General features: G+C 34.9%; 1 protein-coding gene across 1 annotated transcript in view; it reads right to left on the minus strand.

Annotated features, from left to right (window-relative positions):
* MYOF (myoferlin) overlaps nt 1-25,550 on the minus strand; it is a 67,110-nt gene that overhangs the window by 11,303 nt on the left and 30,257 nt on the right. The window contains exons 18-39 of the mRNA XM_050339917.1: nt 24,526-24,650; nt 23,934-24,050; nt 23,380-23,557; nt 22,811-22,935; nt 22,212-22,318; nt 19,750-19,942; nt 18,563-18,718; nt 17,428-17,559; nt 15,960-16,123; nt 14,308-14,422; nt 14,083-14,188; nt 11,964-12,106; nt 11,481-11,654; nt 10,182-10,293; nt 8,688-8,765; nt 6,782-6,963; nt 6,531-6,689; nt 6,279-6,377; nt 5,816-5,977; nt 5,137-5,302; nt 4,439-4,515; nt 792-803 (exon numbers count right to left, since the gene is read on the minus strand). Of these exons, the coding sequence (XP_050195874.1) occupies nt 792-803; nt 4,439-4,515; nt 5,137-5,302; nt 5,816-5,977; nt 6,279-6,377; nt 6,531-6,689; nt 6,782-6,963; nt 8,688-8,765; nt 10,182-10,293; nt 11,481-11,654; nt 11,964-12,106; nt 14,083-14,188; nt 14,308-14,422; nt 15,960-16,123; nt 17,428-17,559; nt 18,563-18,718; nt 19,750-19,942; nt 22,212-22,318; nt 22,811-22,935; nt 23,380-23,557; nt 23,934-24,050; nt 24,526-24,650 (2,882 nt within the window). The remainder of the gene's footprint in view (nt 1-791; nt 804-4,438; nt 4,516-5,136; nt 5,303-5,815; nt 5,978-6,278; nt 6,378-6,530; nt 6,690-6,781; nt 6,964-8,687; nt 8,766-10,181; nt 10,294-11,480; nt 11,655-11,963; nt 12,107-14,082; nt 14,189-14,307; nt 14,423-15,959; nt 16,124-17,427; nt 17,560-18,562; nt 18,719-19,749; nt 19,943-22,211; nt 22,319-22,810; nt 22,936-23,379; nt 23,558-23,933; nt 24,051-24,525; nt 24,651-25,550) is intronic.

Here is a 25,550-nt window from a genome sequence, read left to right on the forward strand (position 1 = left end):
GAAACTTTCCCGAGGGATAAATGTGCTACTTGCTTCCAACATTCCTAGTTATTTCAAACCCACTGCTATGTAATAAAGCTGGGACAGACCTGTAACTGCTCTAACCATACATCATTCCCTTAAAACCAGTGGAGATTGCCTGTATCATAACAGTCTTGCAGTTGCAGATCTACCTTAGTGTTTACCGAGTGCAGCTGAAAGGAGTAGTGAGACTTGCCCCCTTAAAAATAGTATTTCAATAAGCCTCGTGACACCCTAGGTGCTAGCAATCTATACATTCCACTAATACAGTACTTATTTAAGTCTGATAATCACTGTGTTTAAGAGAGTGCTATTTTCTGTATTCATAGAGATTGCATAATATAATTATTTAGCTCTGAAAACATACTTCCATTGGTAATGACTAGTATTCATTCACTATGAATAAACAGAATTAATAGTATTCATTCACTTTGTAAATTCTTTTTTTTTTAAGAATTTATGGATTTATAGAGAATCTTAAAATATTATACAGATCATTAAAAGTAAGGGTTTGTTTGGGTTTTTTTGGTTTTGTTGTTTGTTTTGGTTTTGGTTTTTTATATATATATAGGGTTTCTTTTTTCAGTCTTTCATATTTTTCCCAAATTTACCACATCAGAAGTTGACTGTAGGTTTTACGTCAGAGATTCAGAGATTACAGTTCTCACTCGCATGCTTAAAATGATAATTTAGAGGCAATATTGATATACTGATTTTCAACTGGATATCTCATTTACATGAAAGCAATGTGTAAAAGCAGTATACATTACCTTCTCTGTAAGCTGCTCATGAGGATCAGGTCATAAAAAAAGAGCAAAATAGAAACAATAGTAAGGATATGATTTGTAGAATTTTAGACAGTTAAACAAGCTTTAAAAGTTGGAGGGTTTATATACAGTATGTATGTGAAGTAAGTTACTAACAAAAATTTAGAAATGTTCTTGAAGAATATTCAGACACCATGTGTTTAACTTGTTGATTTTGGTTTTTTTTTTTCTGCTGTCAATATGTTCTAGATATTATGCTGGAGCATATATATGTATAAATTTTGAAAAGCAGATTTTACAGAGGACTGTAAAAAATTATCACCCTGTGCTTTGTTCTTCACATAACAAAGCAAAACCGAGAGAAGCTTGGGTTTTATTGTATCATTGTAGTGTTACAGTCTGGATTCCATTTATTGATTTCCACAGTAGCATCATTCCCCACTTTCATCTGCGGTTGCACAAAGCACTGGATTTGATTTACTTCAGATGAAAAATGTTTCTAGGAGCACTTAAAAAACTGAACCTATTCCAAAGATTCTTTTCCAAACAAATTTCACATACGTAAGATTCAAGTGGGGTTTTTTGCTGGTTTTCACTATTTGCTTCTCTATAAAGTACTTTGCTAATGCTCAGCATCCTTTTACTTTTCCTTCTAATATGATGTAACAATTGTTTACATGCTGTAGATTTTCAGGAGTCTGAAAAAACCCATGATAGATTATAAGGTACATTAACAACCAGTATACTTATGTTTATAGATCTATCCATGTAAGTGTAAAAACAATGTGCACAATCCAAAATGCTTCACCTGTTAAATCACAGATACCATACTTATGACCTGATAGTCCATTAAAAGCAAGCATCATGCATCCCATCTGGAAGCCATGATTAGCAAGTGTCATTTGTGCTAGTGCTTGTTATTATACCTTGTGTTTTCATTTAAAAGCATTAGCCATAATTTTTTGAGCAAATTAGAAGAAATGTGCAAAAACATTTTATGAATACAAGCCAAGTGCATCAACAGGTCAGGACATCACTCTGGTATATCAGACTCATTTACTCCCATTTCTCTAAGTAATTATCTTGCCGGAATGTTCAGGTCTACTGTATCTTACTAGTCTTGTCTAACTTCAAATCAGAAACACAGTAAAATTTTTTAAGGTTTGCATAGGACTGTCATTTTCTGAAGACAGTTGGAATGATTTTTTCCTTGGAAATCATACCATTAGCAATTTGCAAAACTTACAGACAGAATTCATAGGTAATTTTGAATACTTTGCCATATTTAAATTTCACTTTGTTTAAACACTAGTTTGTAATATTGACAATGTGAAGGGTAACTTGACTAATTATGCAATAATAATTTAAACTCCCAATTTAAAGCCTTTTTCTACTGTGTAGAACTCTGAATCTTTCACTGAAGCATAATTTTGGAAGAATTTATATTAGTTTTTATGTTTTGGGTTTGGTTTTTTTTTTCCCCTTGATATACCTTCAAACGTCTCTTCAAATAATGCACTTGGTAGTTTTGGAAAGAAGAGGTTAAGGAAAAAAAATTAAACTTTCAGACCTTCTTTAAAAATTCCCAAAGCAAAAAATAGTCTTCAAGCTTTGAATATTATTGTTATTGAAAGTTGTAAGCAGGATGTGCTTACAGAATGCCAAAACATGGAATAAAATGCCATATGATAAATTAGAGATTTTGGAGTGAGATATTCACATGATAAAAACAATGTAACAGTTACTGTCCTTTTTAAAAGGTATCCAATGACTTTACTGTAGATTGTTATAAAGGACTTTTTCAGGGCATCAACAGTGAACTACTAGCTTTTCGAACAATTTGGAATTACAGAAAAAAAATTTCTAAGATGCAGGGGATGCCTGGAAAAGTTACGAGTTAAGAGAATTTTACTTATCATAAAGTTATTTTATTTTCCACAAAGTAGACTTCTAGACAAAGTTTAAATATTAATAGTGTAGTTAAATAATTCCTGTTGTGTTTTATGCTTTTACCACACAGATTCCAAGTACACTGAAACACAAAACAGGTTTTTAGTAGTTTCATACGTATTTTATGCGCATAGTAAGACTTTTGGATCAAAGATACCTTAATATTCATAACTAATCATACCAGACTTGGGAGCATCATCTCCTCCAAAATCTATGGCGGAGCTGCCAAGAGATGTAGACCCTCCTGAGCCCACCACATTAATATTCTGGTCACCTGCATGCATTAGGTCGGTACATACATACATGCACTGTTGTTGGAGAAGCCATTTTGCTGAGTGCTGTTGACATACTGCTTAAACACTGGAAATTGGAATGTAACTGATGAAATTTTTGGTGTCCTCAAAGTGTTGTCTGCATTGCACTTACACTTCCCACAGTTGCACTTAATTTCAATTGCAATTGTTTTGAATTTTCATCCCTCTAATATAGATGCTAACACCGTATCTAGAATTGTATTTGGCTTGGGTGATGTCAAACTAAAGGAAATTGTGTTTCACCTTATATAGTACTTAAAATTTTCCCTTTATAGTTGAAACTACCGGGTATAAAGCACTTATATTAGAAGATAAAACCTATTTCAGATAAAAGTTAGAGACTGTTCTAAGTTAAATATTAAGGAAAATTTACATGCATGATGACAGTAAACACAAGATCATGGTCTGTGATATACTTAAATTAGTCTGAACTTTAGGATACAGAAATGAAGAGATGAAGGAAGAACAATGCAATAATTAATATACTCAAATAGCAGTGGGAGTTGGAAAATCTAAATTCAGTGGTATTTACTTTGGGACCTCTGCAGCAAAGTAAAATTTTCTGCATTTTCAAAAGTCAAAATTGTGGATTAAGAGCCTGCAAAATTACTATATATTAATGGGCATAACTTCTGTGCTTCCTTTAACAAAACAGGCTATCAGAAATTAATGAAAACATCTTCTAGGTAAGGGAGACATTTTACATTCCTAAGAGAACTGAAATTTTTTCCTTGAAAATGCACTGTCGGGAATTTGTCTTCACTAATGTTTCAACTCAAGAGTGAAATTCTGCAAGCTAAATTATTTTTTACCTGGCAAGTAAAACTGTATTGTGGTGGTCCCGAAAGAATCAGAGCAGTAAAGATATTCACAAGGCACAACAGAAAAGGAAAGAAGAGAAGTGTTAGCGCAGATAAAACTGTTTCAGTGCTATTGGGTTTGGATGACTTCAAAGTAAGAGAGACAAAGCCATGGCTGTGACAAAATGAATGGCTGAAGGTCTGCACCCACCAAACACACACCTATTTCTAACTCCTTTACCTAGAACTGCTCAGTCTGTCCCAGATGAGGCTGCTCTAACCACCATTAGAGAGCAACTGCTAATATTCTATCATGCACTTTCAGTAGCTATTGAACAAGTGAATTAATTCTTAAGCTGCTGGGAGAACTTTACCAAGCACAAAATGCTACAGTTTGATGTTTACTATATGAAAACAAAGGTTACAATGATGAACATATTTCCTTTGCTTTTCTGTCACAAAGTACCTTTGCTCCATCTGGCTTTCCAGAAGGTTGCATATGTTTCTGACAGTTTCGCTGTCTAGATAGTTTCTCAGAAATCACAGATCTGAAGAATAAAGTCAAGCATCAAATTTCAAAGATTACCTGAGCTGTTAGCAGTGGCTGTGTGTCTTCCATATCAATTACTGTATCCTGGCGAGGTGCAGCAGAGAGCAGGCTAACTGTAAGCCAAAGGTTTTATTAAGGCAATATGGTGTTGGAAAAATATCTTACTAAACAGTTTAGTCAGATTTGAAATCCACACAGTTACAGAAGATGTAAAATAATTAATTGGTTATATGTTTGTTTCTAAAGAAAGCAATTAGTTGCTATTTTTTTGCTAAAAACCCACAATATATTTTTGTGCAGGACATGCAAACATTTCTCAAATATATAGATTTTTTTTAAAAAGGAGACAAACTTGGAAGAAATATAGAGGAAAATGTCAATATTGTATTCAGAGCATTCTTGCTGGAATCCTGGGTTGTTACTTTGATACCATTGCAGGAGTAATCTGCAGGTAGTTAAACTCCAAGTTACATGAAAGAGGAACTTCAGGGAACTAGCACATCAAGTATGAGACTGGGCTTGCCTTTGTAGAATGTTCTCTTACGCTCCACAGAATCTTGCACTAATTAATACTCTGTTTTAGAGTTTCTTTCTTTCAGACAACATTATCTCCAAATAAGTGCACAACGTGAGGTGGCTGGATATTCATCAGTACAGCATGCAGAGTAAACACTGAAGGTAGGTAACTCTAGCATCTCACAAGAAAGTAGAATTTTTATTTTCCAGCTTTCTACCTTTCAGTTGTGGTGCAATGTCCTCTTTAGTAGTGTAGGGGTCACAGCGAAAGCTTTCCAGTAAATCAATAGTACATTGTCCCACGATGGGCTTCCGTCCAAATGGTCTGTGGTCTATTACTTTAATAACAAGAGATGGACTGTATAACTCCTCTTTTGGCAAAAGCTAAAAAATAAAAGGTTAGAGTTTTTTTATAATGCAAAGAGAAGAAAACTGAAGAACAAAGATTTCCCCCCTTAATCAGACCCATTGCTTAATTTATTTCAAATTGAACTACTATGTTCTATGGCTGTATGGTGAATGAAAACTTTTAACCTTATAATATGAATTAATAAAAATCAGTAAGAACAATTTTAATTGCCCCAAGTCTTGAATTTTCTTGCCTCTTGCACAGATCCCATCATAGCAGTAGGAAAGTAGCCACATATCTACAGGTAGATTAATGCCTTTTCAAATAAAAAATATATATACTGCATTGGATTGTGCATATAAAATTGTATATCTTATCAATGACTGTATAGACATGTTTACATGATATTTATTAGAGTTTTCAGGCTCATAAATTGCTTATGGTGAGTCAAAAACGTATGCATGAGTTTTTCTATTCAGAACAAAGCCTTGACTTTAAAACTATGGAATAACTTAATTTGCAATAGACAGCTGGTTTTTTTAACGTACAACTTTCATGAAGAGAACAGAAGATGGAAAATTTGGTGTCTTTTTGAGGTTTTTGATCACCACAGATTCCACCATTTCACCCCCACATTCCACAATGAGACTTGGAGACATAACAGGTGCCAGTTGGTAGTTTTTCATGTTTCGCAACCCCCAAGCCAGAATCTGTAAAATAAAATCCAATACAAGCAAAAGTGGGAAGAGATATGAATATGCTTAATATAATACTCAAAAAGTAGTAAGAAAGAAATAAAGTCTTTTAAATAATAAAATTTGAGTGGCAAAATATTTCAAGGTTCTAGTTCTAGGAAAGTTAATGGAAACAGTAAAATTCCAAAACACTTAAACAATCACCCATATTTCTCACTATGATTTTTTAAGTTTTCTTTAAGCAAATAAACAAATTTACAGTCTAGAGGATGAGATGACTGTACTTGTATTCAGTTAGTTTTAGAGCAAGCCATACCTCAACAGCAGTGAGTTGAACTACTGGTCTGATTCCCTGAGGTACCATGTAAAGCTTTGGTGCTCTTTGTGATGGAAGAATTGGAAGGTTGGCACCACCCTATTAAGACATGAACATAAGTTTTTCTCATCTTCCTTAGCTGAAATACCTTGCAAGTATTAAGTTAGTTCTTCACATATTCTCTCACTTTAAAAGGATACATAATGTATCATATTATATTACACATACACACACAAAAAAAGAAACATATACCTTGTCTCTCAAAATAAGTTCTGCAGCAAAAAGAATGTCTCCACTAGCTTTACCATTATTTGTTACAGGATACCAGAGTAGTTTTGGTGTGATGTCCTCTTCTGGGATTAACTTGACCATGGGTGAACAAACACTTCTTCCAAGGAATTCATCTTTACCCTGCACCCAAAAATAGCAATCACAGCCATTAATGTATTCTCAACTAATATAAATAAATAAAAAAGCAATCTGCGTAAAAGGACTTCACCTACCACTTGGTCACTGTCAAAAAGTTCAATAACAACTTTAGGTGGGTTTTGAGCTATTGTCTGTGGGTCCCCATAGATCTCAATTTCATTAAATATGAGAGTTTGGTCCCATGTAGGATTTAGAGTTGAATGAATGATCTCAGTTGTTTTGCTTTGATGGAGGAAAGAAACGTGAGCATACGGATCTGAAACATCATACAAAGATTAAAAGCACAGAATTACAGACAAACAAAATCCCATCAAGTCATAAAGCACACAATCACAATTTTAATCAAATACAGTGTGTTATTTTTTTGTGTTGTTACCAGCTCCAAGCCATTCTGTGTAAAACAAAAACAAACACACATACATAATTTGCATTTAATAGAGCAATTTCCACTTGATTACTAAATCGCTTCCTTTATACAAGTCTTGATTAACAGAGTAATAAAGGGAAATGATAAAATACCTTGTAAATCAGAAAGAGAACCTGAAAACTAAAATGAAACATTGTCTATACTAATCTCCTCTTAAATCTTGTCTGTAGAAACTCTTTTTTGTTGTCTCCATTGATATATAGCCTCATAAATAATACAAAGAAATACTTCAAGTTCTGACCAGTTGCCAAATAACACATTCTCCCAGACCATATAGCTCAGATCAATCTTTGCTTTTAAACACGCTTATTTATAGCAATCTTTTTTGTGAAACAGCTGAATGATTAAAGTGGTCTAGGCCCAGTATTTGGCAGGTCTTTAAATCATCAAGAGCTCTGCAGAAGGTATCTGAAGATGGTCATTAATGTTTCCTGTACAAATTGCAATTATTAAGGATTCAAGGCAATTTTAAAGGTTATCTTTAGGTCAGTTTCAATAGCTTCTGACTGGGTACCTGATCAGAGTTTTACAAAATTTGGCTAATTCTTCAAGCTAATTTTAGGGGAAAATAAAATGTAGATGAGCTAGTTTATGTATGACTGCATATGAGGTGCCTGTCCTGAATTACACATATGCAAATTAGAGGCATTTATTATTGTTTGTATTGCTTTTAAGTGCTGAATAGTGAAGTAAGACCAAATGTACGAAACCTTCCTCATTTCAGAAAATAACTCTAAAATATGTATAGGGCTATATATTCTGTAACAAATGCATTACATTTACTCAATTATTAACTAAAACAGGGAGAAAAAGAAGGATGTAAATGAAGGATAATGGGGACAGAAAATTCATTTCAGCTTTATCTGTTGCTGGACTTCCTTAAAGGAAGTGTAAAATCTTATTCTTACAGAATCTAAATTCAATTTGTTCTCCGACTTCACAGTGAAATTTTAATTTGAATTAGCAAAAACTAAATCCTTGATAAACCTGGGTATTAGCCTGACCACAAAGATGCCAAATGGATACAACACTGTTGGAATACCTAAGAGCTGGAAATAAAAAGGCAAGCGATACGCATTTATAAATTAAAAAAGCTATGCTTGTTAGTAGGGCACAGTGTAGTTCTTCTACAAGTTTATCTCCATAATGAATTAATATAAAAACCCTGAACACTGAGAGGCAGTTGGTGACATGACAGCCATCCAGCTTTCTTCATCCTTGCTTTTGTGCAAGCTTCCTGCACAAAAACTGCATATAGACTTTGGTTAGAAGAAGAAACTAAGGCAAAAGGAAGGGACTGGTCATGGGAAATTCAGACCTTATTTGAAATCCCATTCCCTTACTGAGTATTCATTGGCAGCAAGAGGTACTACACACAGAGCACTGCATTTTTTGTTGCTTCTGGAGCAGTACCAACCAATTTGAGATCATACCTAACAAAGCTGAGACTTTCTTTACAGCACAGTTTTAGTAGCTGGGACCTACACACAGTCCTCAAGATGTTCTACAGCTAAATCAAGTTAGTGGTTCATGGCAAAAGGATTTTTCCATACCTGAAAAACTGTCTTTGTCTAAAGCCATGAGGTTTCTTGCCTGGTAGACATAACAGCGAAGGTGGTAAGTATATACTCCTGTATCAAATAAATAAAACCAGTTCAAGTGCATTATACAGGCTTCTTTTCTGTAATGAAGATATTTTGAGTTTATTCAAATGCCTTACACATTTTAACACAAGAACTGTAGTAACATTTTTGGTTTTCTTGTCACAGGTATATTAATATCAATGAGTTAGCACCTGTTGTTCCAACATAAAACAGAAATTAAAAAGTGCACTAATGCTATTTGGGGTTTTTTCACCATATGATCATCTAAAAATCCTTCTATTCAAAAACTCCTGTTTGAAACAGTGTGACAGTCTAGCTCATCCATAGATAATCAACAACTGGGCATTCCTGTGCTTAATTTAAGTATTCATGACAGGACTTCAGGGACCTGAGTGTTTCACATTTTTAACTCTTAGCTCTAGAAAATTATCCCAATTGCTACTGTGTCTCTTGAACTAAAAGATGAAAAAAAAAAACCCAAACACTGCAGGTAAGGTGGAATAACTTTAAAAAAAGACGTGAGAGTTGCCCAAACGAAGGACAGCATGTGCTGCAGTTACTACAGCTTTTCTATAAAAGACATTACCTTTAATCCTTTCAGCCCTTGAAAAAATCTGAGCCACTCATAGCCTCATTGAGCTGAAACCTCTGAACTCTGGCAGAAAAAGGTGTCATTTTCCACCCACTGTGGTCTTTATTAAAAAGAAACTGCAGTAATTTTCTTCAGGTTCTAAAATATTTAAGATTTAGGCACCCATTCCCAGCAAGGAAATCAAGTTCTGCAGAATCCCACTAAAGACAAGTGTTCCAATCAGAGTTCCTCAAAAAGGATTTTAAATTTCAGAATTGGCCTCTGTTCCTGTTAACTAACACTGGTGGCTCCCATCTCAGTGTCCCTGCTTTTGTGAATCACATTACAGTGATTACAAGGCATTTAAAACCAATCCAGGTTGGCAAAGTTACAGTTTTGTTCACTTTGCCAACTCAACTACATGGTACTGCTTCCTCTGGGTCAGGCATTGTCTGACCCTGCACTGAGCTGGTTAAGTGAGCTAAAACAACAAAAAACTAACGGCACATACATCATCTCTGTTGCATTACCTCCCTGCATTGTCATGGAGGGACCCCAACGCTAAAGATGCATCATTTAAGACAGCCTAAATTCAGGAGTTGTAATAGTTAGCTTCAGAATTCCTGTCCCATACAGATCTTAAAAATGGCTGTGTGACAGTGAACTAAAACATCAAAATTACTAACTGTAACTTTTATTTTAATAACCTAAATAGGGCCCAATCAGGGATCAGATACTCATTTTAACAGAAGGTATATAAAGCTAGATGCAAAACACAAAGAATTTGGGTTGAAAAAAAATCTGTTTGATTCTGTTTGAAACCAGGGAGAAACAGACATGATTTTTACGAAAGGAATTGTTAAAAAACCTACTGTCAAAGTAGCAGGAAACAAGGGGTGTATTAGCACCAAACACCTTTGTAGCTGCCTCCTTGGTTTTGTCAGAACTCTTTCCTTCTCCATCATCAACACTGGTATCTGCTCCCTGAAGTTATATAAAGAAAAAAGTGATGAGTATTTACAAACATTTACTCAAATAGAAGGAATCTGAGAAAAGAGGACTGTGTGTGTGAATTTATGGGTTTCAGTCTCTCCTCCAGGACAAGGAGAAATTTACTTCTGTGAGTAAATGTACTTTAAGACGTTTACTCATGTCCAGAGGTCATTTTCTCTTGCCACTGAAGCTGTGCAGAAATCATATCCCATCACTTCATCTTTCTTCCAGGATGTCCTGTTTCTGGAGTTACATTAGCTACCTCTCAGCTCAGACTGAAGGAGAGGTTGCAGGTGTCCTGCACTGCACTGGTGCAGAGAACTGCTCTAAGGCTTTATCCAAACAATAGCCCAGGAAGTACAGACATAATTAAAACTGAAATAGGAATTATTAAACTCTGTGAAACCAAATTAAGTGGAGAAAGAAAACGGTCTCTGTGAATCCTTGGTCAACATTTGATGTAAAAAAGAGAAACAAACCAAGAAAAAAGTGCAAACTGTTGTTAATGGTATATATTTTATAAAAACAAAGTAGTCTTTTCACACTACTTGCTACTATTTGTATTTCCATAAATAGAGCTTATCTATGAAGCTGTATAACCTGAAAATTGAGCAATAATTACGTTCTGGTCATCTATTTGTGATGTATGACATTCTGGCTTCTCCAACACTTGCTCTCCTTTCTTGTGTTTGGTTGTTTATACATGCAAATACTAATCGCGGGCAGCTGTTGTTTGTTGTGCTGATGTTAATATATCTAAATTATGTGCATGAAGAGCTTGAGCTACCTTTCACTTTACTTCTTTTTACTTAAAGAAGGCTTATCTAGTAATTTGGCCTTTTGCTCTAAATCTCATGTAATGTAGTAAAAAAATTAATTTGACAAATAAAGCAATAAATACAATAAAAAGTTAATATAAAAATATAAATTATATATAATACCTAATATTTTCTATGCAATATACAAGTATGAAAAATTAAAAACTAACACAAGAGCCTGCACTCCAACTTTAATGATCTCCTTCAGACTTTAAATAATTTAAACATATAAACTACATTAGTTTCTTAGTTACATATCAGTCTAACAATTTATGGACTATAATGACTGATATACTTGTTTATTTACTGTGAATTAACAGTTTGACCTTTGAAAGACTTTTTTGATACTCTGTCCCTTACCAGAGCACCTTCAAGTTTAAAGATAGCTGCAGCACCATGTGTCTCTGAGGGAGCCATTTTTCGTCTCCATCGTCTTCGACGGAAGGTATCAGAACTGCGTTGTTTCCCGTGAAATTTCCAGCCAATCAAGGAAGCATATTCCCATCCTTCTTGATCTTCATATGATGACATTCCCTAGAAGACATAAATTCTTGTTATCTGCAGTGTTGTATGACTGTAATGAAAAAAAGCAGCACTTGCTCTGGCAGGCCTAAAATTCCCCTTATAAACCAAAGCTAGTAACATCAATTTACAAAAAGATGAAGAAAAGGAATATAATGAAAACATAAAAGTTTGTTATAGATTTTTTTTGTTTGGTATTACATTTTTTCTTTACTCAGGAAATGAGAAATTCATGCAGACTTTTTTTTTTTTTTTAAAAGAAAAAGGAAACTCAAGTTGTTACAATGCGCAAGTCCCTGACTGGATCTTTCTTTTGCTTACCCTTCCTGCTGTTACTGCTTCAGGTAGATCCCTCCTACGCCTCCGCACCAGTCTTCGCCGTCGGTGTGTGTGGTACATTTTTTCTGCAGCAACCCATGACTTGGGCTTATTGTCTGGAGGAATAGTAATTCCATATTCCCATCCTAAAATAGAATTGATTAGTTGGTATATTTTCAGAAATAGAAGCAAGACACAAAGAAGAAAAGCATGGGAAATAGAGTGACTGCACCTACAGAGGATGAAGCTTTTTCATACAAGACTATTCAGTGTTGCAGAACCTAAGTAGCCAATAGCCAGGGGCAACTGATGACATTTTAATGATGCTATGTTATAATATATGTGACAATAAAAATCTCAACATTAAAACAGATACAATATACTTCAAGTTCTTCTCTTCTCATTCTTGTTTTTTTTTCAAATGTTGATATCACATTTTCATACTTCACCACAGGAAAAACTCATCTTTAAATTTAAATAAGAGTTGAATGTTCTGTGCACTCTTGTGCAGCTTGCCTTTTAAAGGAACATCAACTATATAAACTCTGATCATAAAACTTTAAAAACTGGTAAACCTGTTACTGTACTTTGGCTCTATGTATTATAATTCATTTGCCAAATATCTAGGACTTTAATTTAAAGTCATTTCATTAAAAAGTTACTGCAGACTCCTAACAGAGGTTCTGGTTAAGACAGATATCAACACTAAGATAAATAAAATAATTTTTTTCCGTCCTAATAGCTAGTTATTTCACTTATATTTAAAAGCAGTAACTATTTGAGAGTTTTCAGCTGGTTTAGAAAAAAATAAAAATTCATTATAGTTTTGCAAAATTCTAGGCTTTCCAGAATCTCCCAAGATCTTCCCTTTTGTTTTCATTATTCATTTTCAAGCTATCAAATCAATGTCCTGTAAACTTTGCTATGACACATTGCCTTTTCCTATTGCTGTAGAATCCAAGTTATGGTCTTATGAGGTTGTTTATATGACAACTTTCTAAGCTGGTAGCAGTTTTAATTTAGTGTAAGTAATAAGAAGTCATATGGAAGTCAAAGCAACTCCAGGAAAAATGGTGCACTTAGGATTTTCTAACTTTATCAGGATAGCAGTACATCTAATATGAAGAACTCTGTCTAGGAGCACCAGACTCTTCACAAAAAGACTTTGAAGTATTTTTTCATTTCAGAATTGCCTAAGAATCAGTTGCATACTGTCCATTTCATCCTGATCAGTCCTGCATGTCTCTCTTCCCACACAGATTCAGCAATATAGGAATCCTTCACACACTTGTGTGGTGTGTGACCACCACAAACAGGTTCCTCACTTCTTTTAGTCCCCAGACCTCCTGATTCACTTCTTAGCATTGTCTGGCAACTCATCACATGGCTAAAGGCTCCCAGGTAAATTACTAGAAAGATCCAAATCTAGCTTTGCCACATATTCTTGGTGCACTTACAGAGGTTTCATGTCTCAAGTTTTTGACTTCTCTAAAAAACCCTCATTTACCACTACTTAACCATGTCTTATGGGCCCAATTCTAACCACCAGACTGCACTAAGACCGGACTTGTGAAAAATGTTTTGGAAACTTATTTAAAAAAAGGGTGTGTTCTATTTCCAAGCCCGCTGTTTATACACACAGCTTTCCCATATGAAACCTCTCATGTTAATAGACTGTTGTTTGCATTAACCTTTATTTTTTTAAGTTGTCAAAGCTTTTGCCTCAAAATTGTCATCTGCTGCTGTAGTTAAGACTAACATACATCTTCTTAAACTATGAGATTCTCTAGTAAGCACTTATAAATGCATTTATTACGTATCCTGTACAAAAGAGCTTTTTTAATCTAAAAAAGGCTCAATCAGAATAGTGAGTTTGATGGAACAGTGATTAAAATAGAAATAGAAACAGATGCAGACAGTGAACACTTTTTCAAGATCATTTAATCTGATTCCTCAAGCAACTCAATCCAAATATTTCCTTGATACTTTTCCATGGGGCAACCACTATCATGCCCAGGATATTGCCCCAGTCATGATGCACGTCCCATATTTGGAGGATATTGATCCTTCAGTATCAACAACAGAATGTCCTAATAATCAGCAGATAAATAGTAAATCTTACCATGCTCATCCACTGCTCGATTTAGATCAGATTTCCAAGCATCATCTTCCCACATCCATCCAGGAGGACATGTGAACTCGCGTGGGGGTGGAGCTTTTTCTCCATTCTTTTATGTAGGGAAAACATAACAGTTCTGTGCATTAATAGAGCAAATACACTGTGTAGCAAAACATAGAACTCCTTCTCTTAAACCTTTACTTATCCAGTGAAAACTTTAAGTCTCACCACATCTGTGTAACTATCCTCAGATGCTTTCCATTCCCCTCCAGGATAGCGACTCTCATTTTCATACACTTCATCAGTAAACTCGGTATGACCAGCATCAGCTTCAGTCAACAAACTGCACATCCAAAACAAATATAATAATAAATCAAAAATATTTTAGTTCACTACAGAGAAATGTATAGAAACAAAGCACAGAATGTGCACACATGGTGGTATTCAGGATTTCCATCTATATGAGGGACACTTATTTCCTTAGAATGCCTTTCTTAAACTGAAGCAACTCCAGTAGTAGTAAGCAATAAGAGGAACATTACCCATAAATATGAGTGACTAGCATGAGTATTTTAACTGTGGTGTTATTCAGGATCCGCTTTCAATATGTCCTCTTAGAAAAAGAAAAAAATAACCTATATTTAAGTGTAGGAAACCCCGAACTGTGTATGGCAGTTACATGTGTCTCTAAAGTGCATGCATCTATGCATGCACCAAAACTTGGCAAAAGTACTTAATTTTGTTTCCCTTTATGCTGTTGACAAGACAAGCAATCAGTTGGGTAATATTTTCTAATTTGAAAGTAAAAGAAACGAGGGAGCATTAAATCAGTCAAAAGTCTTTTGCTTTCCCTCAGTTGCTCACTGCAGTTCAGAACATACTGAAATGTGTTCTACACTGCCATTTGCTGGCCAAATAGAGCCAGGCAGATCTTCCCCAGTAAAAGCAGATGCATGGCAAAACCATGCATTTCAACAGGAGGGGTTTTTCTGTTATCTGAGAAAATATCTCCATGTTATTGCTTTTCTTCATGTCAGATGATTCACTGAAATAAAAGCTATTAATTTAATATGAAAAAACCCCCATCCATTCATACCTATGACATATACAATATTAAAATTAATCAAATAATAGCATACATTTTTCCTGCTGGTTATTCTACAGCAACAGTTCAGTATTTTTTTCACTATCATAACACAAGAATTTAAAATGGGGTGAATATTTTCTTTTAAGAAAGAAGAAAATAGTCTCTTTCTCATACTGGCTTTTGTTTATGAAACAAGTAATGTACTCAGTCTGGTCAACGGAACTTCTCAACATTTAATGAAATAAACACAAAAAAACATCCTGTGTATGTGAACCACCACACAAATGCTGTGACAGTGTTGCTACAACACGAATCAAAGCTTTATACTGGGTATCAGGGTTAAGTTTCTGCCTAGGGAAGACCCAGCAATCCAAAGGTCTTGTCTGAAACAATCCCAGCAGGATCTCTGAATCTCACACAGACACACATAAACCTCACAGTAGCTTTCCAGGCATGAAATACTATTATTATCCCTCTTATAAAGATGAGGCACTGAGACCCAGAGGATATAAACAATATAACCATCATGACATGGGGACTGCTAAACCATAAGCTGGTTTCTAGGAAATGGATGCATTCGTTCTGTTGCCTGTTTTATCTTAAAAGGTTAATTTTTTTTTTACTTTTTACAAGGTTAATTTTAGCCTTATTAACTAGCTTTGACTATCAGCCGTTCTTTTCTGTTGTAGAATGTTCAATTTAAAATCTCCTCAGCCAAGAAAACGTAGAGGAACTTTTAGTCTATGCTACAAATGCCTTTATTGCTGCCTGTGTAAAATTAAAAAAATCTGACCTTCTTTCAGGATCAACCATCCATTCTCCTTCCCACTCCCAGCCCTTTGGGGGTAGAAAGTACTCTTTTTTCAGTTTGATTTTTCCTGTGACATCAGAAAACTTGTGGCGACCAACAAGTCCTGAGGTACCCCACTTTCCAAAAAGGAAAGCCTGATTTTCATACTGTGTGGGAAGAAAGTAAAAATCAAATTATTATTTAGGAATAATAAACAAATATATAAGTGAATTTTACAAATGAAACATTCTACTATACATTTCCCTTCTCTAAAATTAAGTACCCCCTTTCCCCATTACTTTGCAGTGTCATCATTAATTTCTTAATTTCATTTTCTTCTATGTTGCCTGGTAAAGCAAATCTCAATTTAATGTCTCTCTAAAACTACACTCAAGCTTCCTCAAAATTAAAGCTTTGTTAAATAAAACATTGTTACATTATTCAAACAAGTTCCTTCTGTTCCTAAATGCACAATTCTGTCATTCTTTTCCATCTCAAATCTCCTCCTGTTTAAAATACCTTATTTTGTAACATGGAAAACTGCAGTAAAGTCTTTTCATAGTAGCTACCAGGGGCATGATTCTGATGTCAGCCCAGTTTATATATAGTCTACTTCCCTTCCTGAGATTATTTGTAATTTGTGATGGTCTTGGGTTTTCTGCTCTTACTCCTGTAAAATTGTTGGATTGCTATATGAAGAGCAAAAAAGGAGGCATTCAATAGTCTCTTAAACTCTATACTTAAAAAATGGCTTTGAACATCCATTGCTTCAAGCAACTTACTACACCACTACTAAATATTTAAGCATAATTGCAGTGGTGACACCATTGTAAAAATGTCTTGTTTCATTAGCTATTTTACTGATATTGGATTATATGCACCATTGGGTGATGTGGCATATAAAAGATACCTGCCACTTACCATTAGCATTCAAAATCTCTATTATATGCTGTGGGACTATTTCAAGCATTTTTACTCTTACCTCTTACTTCTATCAAAATAGCCTTTTGTCATCAAAATCTACTGGTTTGGACTAGTTTTCCCGTAGCAGTAAATTTTCCACTGCTACAAAAGAACCATTATTAAGCTAAACCACTTGTATTCAAGTATAATTTGTAGAAGTGAAGAAGCAATTAAAAAAAAAAGGGTTATTGCCATGCCAAAACATAATGGTCTAGATCCCAATCTTAATTACACTGATAAAAATCTAAAATAAATGTCTTTGAAATCACTGGAGTTAACCAGATTTGTACCCGATTAACCTGTTCAGAATCTGGTCTCCTGAAGTTAGTCTGCTAGGCACAATGGACTTGATCATTAATTGCCTCCAATGGGGTCTACTTGTTTTATTATAATAAATACTATTCTACCTTTCTGTCCAACCTGCAAAGAAATTCAGAAGAGCTCAAATTGCATTGAATGCCTAAGACTTATGTCCAAATTTAGTGTAAGAAAGCAATGATGGACATACCATTTCAGCAAAAACACTGAATGTTCCTTCTGCAAAGCTATTAAACTTCTTTTCCACTGCACCGAGCCCAAGCCAAATATTAATTCGCAACTCTGCAGGCATTTTGACATCTTTTGTCTTGTCCTGTGGGTACTGGCAAAAAACCAAAAATGTTACTCTGTTATGTTATGCAGGTATTGTAGATTTCAGTAAAACATATACAATAACATAGAAATATGAGTAATAATACATGATTTATTTATCACTTCCTGTAGTGCTTTTTCTCAAAAGCCAGTAATAAATAGCCCAGGAAGGAAACATTCCTTAAATAATACCTGCCTAGGGCATGTTAAAACCAAGCACAGTAACAGCAGTATCATCCCTGTTCCTCTGTATTCTCTCCCAAGTTTCATTCAACAATAAGATTTTAATTTTGACAGTAACTTCATTGTTGATGCTTGCGTTTCTTGCCAGGAGACTCTGGAAATGCAGAGGTTCATTGGGATGGTTCACTACACACAGAATCAATGCATGACAAGGGGGCTTGCAAAGAACCACGAAGGTTCAGGCTTGTCTGTGTTGAAGCATTAATCAATACAACTATTACTACATTGACAAACTCTGTAAGTGCTATTGTTTTACAGCCAGATTGCTTTTTTCTGGTTAAGTTAATTTCAATTGAAGACAATATCAATTTAAACGGAGAAAGGTATTCCTGTTCAAGAGTAAGACTCAGTTCAGAGAGACATAACTTCTGGGTGTTGATATGCTCTGTATTACTTGCTTAGAAAACCATTAAAAACTTTGAATGGGTTTTCAGAACTTCTCTGACTTGCACTTATTATTCCCTTTGAAAGTCTCCATTCATGTCCAACCCAAAAATACCAACAGTAACACTTTTAAAAGTCCTATCGCAATTTTGTGCTCTTTTAGAAAAGTCTCAGAGATCGAGGGCAATCTGGTTCTACCTGGTTTATGATGAATTTACAATTTCTGTTATATTTTGAAGAAGCTATGTGCAGTTGGCTTTTAATCTGTCCTGAGTTCTGACATCTCATATTACATAGTTTGTTTGCATGTTTCATGCTCATGTCAGAAGGCATCTCAGTTTAGGGAGTTAATAATTCCTTAGGGGAAAAAAAAAAAAAAAAAGTACCTTTAAAAAGATTGTTTGGGTCTTTCCACAATATTTACCAGATGATTCAGGGCTCGTTGTAGAATACAGCACTTGGTGTGCAGGAACACGAGCATATGCCAGTCTTTTCTCCCCTCGGATCATCCATATGATTACATCAGGCATACTGTTCTGTGGCTGCAGATTATTTGTGGGGAAAGGAAAGTTTACAACAGTAATTAACAGAACATTAAGTTAAGATAATCTAGTGCTTAGAAAACAGAAATATAAATTAGGATTTATGTCAAAGGATTTATCACTAAGAATCAACAATTGCCATGAATTTATTATAAATGGACGAAATTGTTTTTCTTTGCAAGTAAAGCAATACATAATTCTGAAAGAATCATAAAAGATACTATTTAGATTTTTGGAAGACAAGTAGTTCTATTAAAAAAACAATTCTTATGTATTTTCTAAATTTTTCTAGAGACATTTTGTGCCTCAATCCTTTCATGGCAACTGCAGCGACTGATCCCAAATGCTAATGCATTGAATTGACCTGCTACTTATTTAAGGGTTTGTGATGCTTCCACATTAAGGGTATGTCATCATAAGATTTTTAGCAGAAGACATAAGCCAGTTATTATCTTTTTGCAGTTTGTGCACATCTTTTAGGCTAGTTGCAAGTCTGCTCTTTTTTCTAATCAGTATCTTTTCAGAGCAGAAGCAACAAATCAAATATTTCTACAATGTTGTGAAAACCAATTATGAGATAGCAGCGATGAAAACAGGAAATGTTGCTGAAGATTTAAAAAACACAGAAACAAACAGATTTAACTCTGTTAGAAGTTGTTTTCTATGGCTAACAAGCTGTGGAAAGACAACATATATCCTGCAGTCCCTGAACTGTGACTTGCAATGTGACTTGCAATTCTGGAAGAAAGGAAAGGCCAAAATACAATGACTTTAAACAGAATAGAGGCTATTCCATAAATCACAGAGTGTTCATTACCCAACACACATTCTCAGTGAAGACAGGTAACACACAAGAACGTTATGTTTAAGTAAATCTTAATTACAGACGGGAACATGTTAACTTTCACAGCATATAAAATTACCTTCCTAAGGAGAGTAGATATTGCTTGATCAGCAGTGAACTTGACACCTATTTGTGTTAGACAGGTATTGCTAAGCTAACTGAATCACCAGTGTCGTGTAGTACTAACCTCTTCACTCAGTTGCAGTAATTTATCCAACCAATCCTCAATTTCTGTCAGAGTGGCTTTCACATCAGTAGCTTCATTTCTCATCCTTGCTGCTGCTTCTCCAATCTGCTTGAGAGACTTGAGGCGCAGTTTTTCTATCTGAGTGTCAAGGACTGTAATATTAGATTTGCCTTCTATGAGGGGAAATGGTTTACTGAAAAGAGAATATTAATTTTGATTAATAATCTTAGTGGATTTTATGTAGTTACACACTGAATACAGACATGGCAAGAGATTGAGTGTCACTTTTTCCTGCTTTTGAAAAATCACTGGAATAGCGCTATAGCATTTATTTCCCCAGAGATTTCCACCTTCCCAGTAAGCAAGGGAAAGGGTTTACTTAAATATAAAAACACCAAGGTAGAACAGTTTGATGTGTATGCTTTAATGAAATTGCTGCTAACCAAACAAAGCAAACTCCATTTCCCTACATATTCACATGAAAAAAATTATTGTCTCAGAATGTACATCTCAAAAATGAAATCAGTGCCTTCAGTCCAAGATTAGGTTCTTTTCCTTCACTGGAAATTGTAAATTCTTAGAAACTCAATATACAAATATGTCTTGTGTCTATGACTATGCTTATCTAACCTTCTGGCAAAAAATATCAAAGAACTCTAAAAAAAATCCATGACATAGAACTTCTGAGTCACCAGAGGGCAGAGTAACTACTCAAGAGAACCAAGAAATCATGGAACCATAGAATATCCTGAGTTGGAAGGGACGCACAAGGATCATTGAGTCTGCGCTCTACACAGGACAACCCCAAAAAGTCACACCATGAGTCTGAGAGCATCACAGTAAAAACAAGGAGAAATGAGCTTTTTTGAGTTGGAGGAGTTTTGAGGAAAAGGCAGCTTTTCAAAGACCAGTGACTGTATCCCTTTAACAGAGTTCATTAGGAGGTCTTCAATATGATCCTTTAGAAAAAGTGTAAAAATTTACAAAGACATTGTCTAGTTTGAAAAGGTTGACTCTTCTTTGAACTACTTTTAATAACATGCTATGCACTTCTAAGGGTTTTGATTCTGTAAAACCTTGATGCTGACTATTGTGCCTTCCACTGCAGTTAGTTCTACTAATCTGAATGCAACTGCTGTCTGCCCTGAGTGCAAGTACTTAGACATAAATCAAATGTACCAGATCAGAAATTCCAGAAAATAACCTCATTTTAGGTTTAAGTAGTGCACTGAAAATTCTCTTAAACTCCTGACTCATTTAAAGTTTAGCATGAGAAGGAGAAATCTTCTATGAATTCAACATAAGGAATTATGTCTTTGACAGAGGTTTTATGAGCTGAAAAAACCCAGTATCCTGTGAACAACAGAAAGATCATTTGCTGGATATACCTAGGTGCTAATGCTCCATAATTGTTGAGTGATACTTTATAAAATAATGGACTGAATTAATAGCACTGCAGAGATGTGCCAGGATGATGAGCTGACCTGCAGTTCCCACACTCACTAGATAGCTCCATGTGACAACAGTTTGCCCTTCACATTTTGCTTTCCTAGACTGCGTCAGTTCTTCCTGCTTTCTTCCAGATCACAGTAGGTATTCTATGAAGTTACTAGTTTATATTTTGACATAAACTTTCTATCATATAATTTTTTGCTAGTATATACTGACCTCCACTGTTTGCTTTTTCCTCTGTTCAGTCTTATATTGGCTCTACAACTTGATGACTTTGTTCTTTCATTTCATGTTCCATGTTATTTCCTCTTATGGATAATAACTGTTCTGTCATTTTTCCCTTTCCTTTTCCTGTGCTGTTTCAGCACCCACTTGTTTACTCTCCCCACCTCAATATCTCATTCTGTTAATGTCGCTTTCTCATACAATTCCTTCCTCTCTATTTAGAATATATTCTCTTTCAAAACCCTAAATGCTGGCTCCTATTGCCTTTTCTGAACAATCCCATACACACAGACATGTTGACTAAAGACTTATTTAAAAATACAATTTTTATGGCCCTTAGTCTTCCACAGCTTTTGACTTTTTGTTTTGGGCTTACCAGTAAATCAGAGAATTTCTTCCCTCTTCAGTTTCAGAAATAACATTGAAACATGGGTAAATCAAAGGTACATGGGGAATTTTAAAGAAGGCAAAGTGGTAGAAAGACAGCAGAGAGTCCTAATTTCCCATTTGTAGATTTTTTTCAAGAGAGACTCCTTTATCACTGTCAGTAATAAAACTATCCTGAGATAAAGGGGAATTACAAAACTAGATGGATTACTTCACTGGCAATATTCATGACATTTTACTACTTTCAGAGACTTTTGGAATTCCAGTCCTTAGGTCAGTTCATAGGGATAGTCAGCTTTATAGTCCTTAGAATTTGTTTTCTGACTTAGTAGAGGCAAAAGCAAAGATTCTGAGCAGGCCTAGAATGATAACAAAAGAGATAAAAAAGGTACTTTTACCTTATATCTTCTGTAAGTTCATCAATCAGCTTCAACCACATCTCAGCTAATCGGTTTTCAGAAATTTTAGCCTGCATTCCTGATTTTAAGGTGGCTAAGTTGGATTGCTGAGGAATTTAAAAGAAAAGCATTTGCACTCATAAACTTCCATTGGGGTTTATGTTCAATAGGAGTTTCAAGACTTTGATCTTATTTATTTGTCTGTGTAAAGACCAAATCAAAAAAAGACTCAGATGTTCAAACTCGATTCATATTTAACAGGACTATTGTGATTGCACCTGGCTTATAAAACAAATAACAGTTCCACAGACTTAAAATGCAGTTAACCAATACCAAGGACGACTCCTTCCTCTGGGAACTCCCTGCAGATTCAATCAGGAGTGTACTGAGCCTTGCCAAAATGCAGACCTATGATCAACAGTGCCATTTGTTACACTGAGCTATGTTTAATTTCGAGTCAGAAAAAACGAGGTAAAGAGTCAGAAAACTATTGCACAATTTGCTCAAAATGTCACTTTTCGATTATACCTCTAAATAAAAAGAAAAAAAAAGTAAAAATGAAAAGCATGGCAGCAAAAGAAAGATTTTAAGTGTCTTACCAGTCTTTCAGCCATGTTTAAGAGTACATTCACGGCATCTAATCTGTGACTTATGTCCTCCCAAAAGGAAGTCAGTGTTACAACTGGCTTTGTATTTGCCCATGGCAAGTAGTAATAATAATTACCTGGTGTGAAACATTTGCATATTAGATTTGGAATTCATGGCAAGAGTATATACTGTACACTGTTGCTATATTTATTTCATTTATGCACTACAAATCATGAAGAACATGCAAGCTAGTCCAAATTCATCAAAGGATTTGTTTTATTTTTAAGCTACTGTAAAATAACGTGATTTTTTTCCTCGCAAATTTTCCTGTGCACACCTAGGACATGGTCAGAAGATTTCACTGAATTCTGTCAAAAATCTCATTAATAACCCCAGTAGGCTTTGCAGTATGTACTCCATAAATGCAACTTCATCCCAAAAGCCGTGAAAAGCCACACACTCTGTCACATTTTCAGTAAAGTGTGCAGTGCAGCCAGGGCTGACATTCCAAAGCTGTAAAATAGCACCTCAAACCCCGGAATTTTGGAGTATTTCACCCCCATACTGGCAGCATCCTTACCGTCAAAAACAGCACTACTGTACTGAGTTGTTGATGCCAAAGGTTTACAGGTGGTGTCAAACTTATTGCCGTAGTTACCAATGCTAACTTCGAACTGAATCGGCTCCCCAGTGTCTTGCAGCATGGTGGCAGAATGAAACACAGCAGCCAAGCAGAACTTCCGTCTGCGCTGGTATTTCTGCAAGAACAACCTTTTTACTTGCATTTCAATATTTGTAAAACATGATCCACAACGATAGAAAAGAAGAGAAATATCTCCTTAATGGAAATAATAACTTTAATAGTTTTACTATTTTCTGAGAAGCAATCAAAACATATAACATCTATAATAAATTACATTATTTGGATATTACAAAATGTTTCAAATTAACAGTTCTTGCTATGAGGGTACATTTTTGTAGCCACCACTCCTCAATCACCAATAACCACAAGTAAACACCTCTTCGAATTCAGAGATTCAACTCTTGTTTTGATTGTAGTGAGTTAGCTCATTCTCCAGAGACAATCAGCCAAGGCACCTCTCTATCACCAACAAAGATAAAACAAGGATTTACCTCAACAACCAGTAAGTCATCATTGGGAATCATCTCTAACTTTTTATTAACAGGCTTGCTTTCTAGTACTGTAGACAGTTCAACCAGAATTCTCCCTCTATAAGCAACTCCTTCTCCCTGTAACATAAACACACATCAAATCCCATTTTATAGATTTGTCCTACAGAAGCAAACTCTTCCTTCAGCTGTACATGATTCTGGCCTCACTGAAGTGTTCTCAAAACTCCTGCAGAGGCATGAATGTACATATGTGAACAAGTGAAATCAAGCACTTGGTTTTAATTAATGCTAGAGGTAGAAAACATACTTATGTAACCAAGAAAATAAGAAATACAAATGCGTGCAAAGATGCAGTTACTGAAAATCATCAAAAACACTGCTGCACCATCAAAAACACCCCTGTTCCATCAAAAACACCTTTAAAATGAAGACAGATAAGAATGGTAAACATTATTCAAAAAGAAACACCAAAGGGAGTGCAATGTGAAACAACACAAAAAAAAAAGGACAACACATTAAAATTAATTCATTCATTAATTAGAAACAATTGGGTTTAATTCTTTTATTAAAAACAATTAATAAGGAAACTGACCTTTCCAAAGTTTAATTCATCATATGGGTCTGGGAATCCAGTGTATTCTCTTGGACTTCCATAAAAGTTTAGGTAACAAGGCCCAAATGTTGGTAAAAAGCCAACTTCAGTTTCTCCAGTGTTTACTAACAGAAAACATTCCCATTATAACCTTGTTAATTACTGAGCTAGAAAGGCAACTAACATTACTATCAAATCCAGTAGAATGAATGTTAGATATTAGTTAGGTATTAGTATTAGTAATGCAAGAACACTTTATTCTCTGGAAATACCATATGAATGTTAAGTATAATACTGTACTTGTTCCTAACTTCCTTCCTCATTGTACAGTACTTACACTAAATATCACTTCACACAGTAACACCCCCCCCCGAATAAATTCTGTCCCACTCCAAATATATGGTTTTCCTTTATGTGAAAGGGCAATACATTTACACTAATAGAAAAATAATGCTTGCAATCATTTAAATGAAAAGGCCAAACAGTCACAAAAAAGATGCACACCATAGCAGAAAACCCCTACTGTTAACAGAGCTAATCCTACTGTTCTAATTTTTAACATAATTTTTCTGTGCTTATCCTTCAGTGTAAAACAGACTACTGCAAAATTTAATCATAATGCTACAGTGCACTGTTTCTCACCAACTCCCTTTTCAGTAGGTTAAAATCCATACAAGACTGACAGTCTGCAAACTCAGTTGATTCTCAATCAATTCCAATTACAATAAACCAGTGAAAATGAATAAACCACTAAATTGAATAAAATTATGTTATTGACTAACAGCTTAAAATTTCCCAATGTTTTAATGTAGCTAAAAATATATACAAAGAAGTAAATTTTTATCAGTTTTAATGGCTAAGCTCGGAAACTGCATATCACAGCTATTTTTATTTTCAGATATTTATAATATCCAAAAACTTGAAAAAGTATTTCCACTGCTAATGCTTGCAATAATAAAACTATATTTTTTAACAATGTTCTGGGTTTTAGCAGAAAAATATATATAGGGAAGCCTCAGTTGTAT

Source organism: Myiozetetes cayanensis, unplaced genomic scaffold, assembly GCF_022539395.1.
Source record: "Myiozetetes cayanensis isolate MyiCay16 unplaced genomic scaffold, myiCay2020 scf10, whole genome shotgun sequence".
Taxonomy (NCBI): domain Eukaryota; kingdom Metazoa; phylum Chordata; class Aves; order Passeriformes; family Tyrannidae; genus Myiozetetes; species Myiozetetes cayanensis.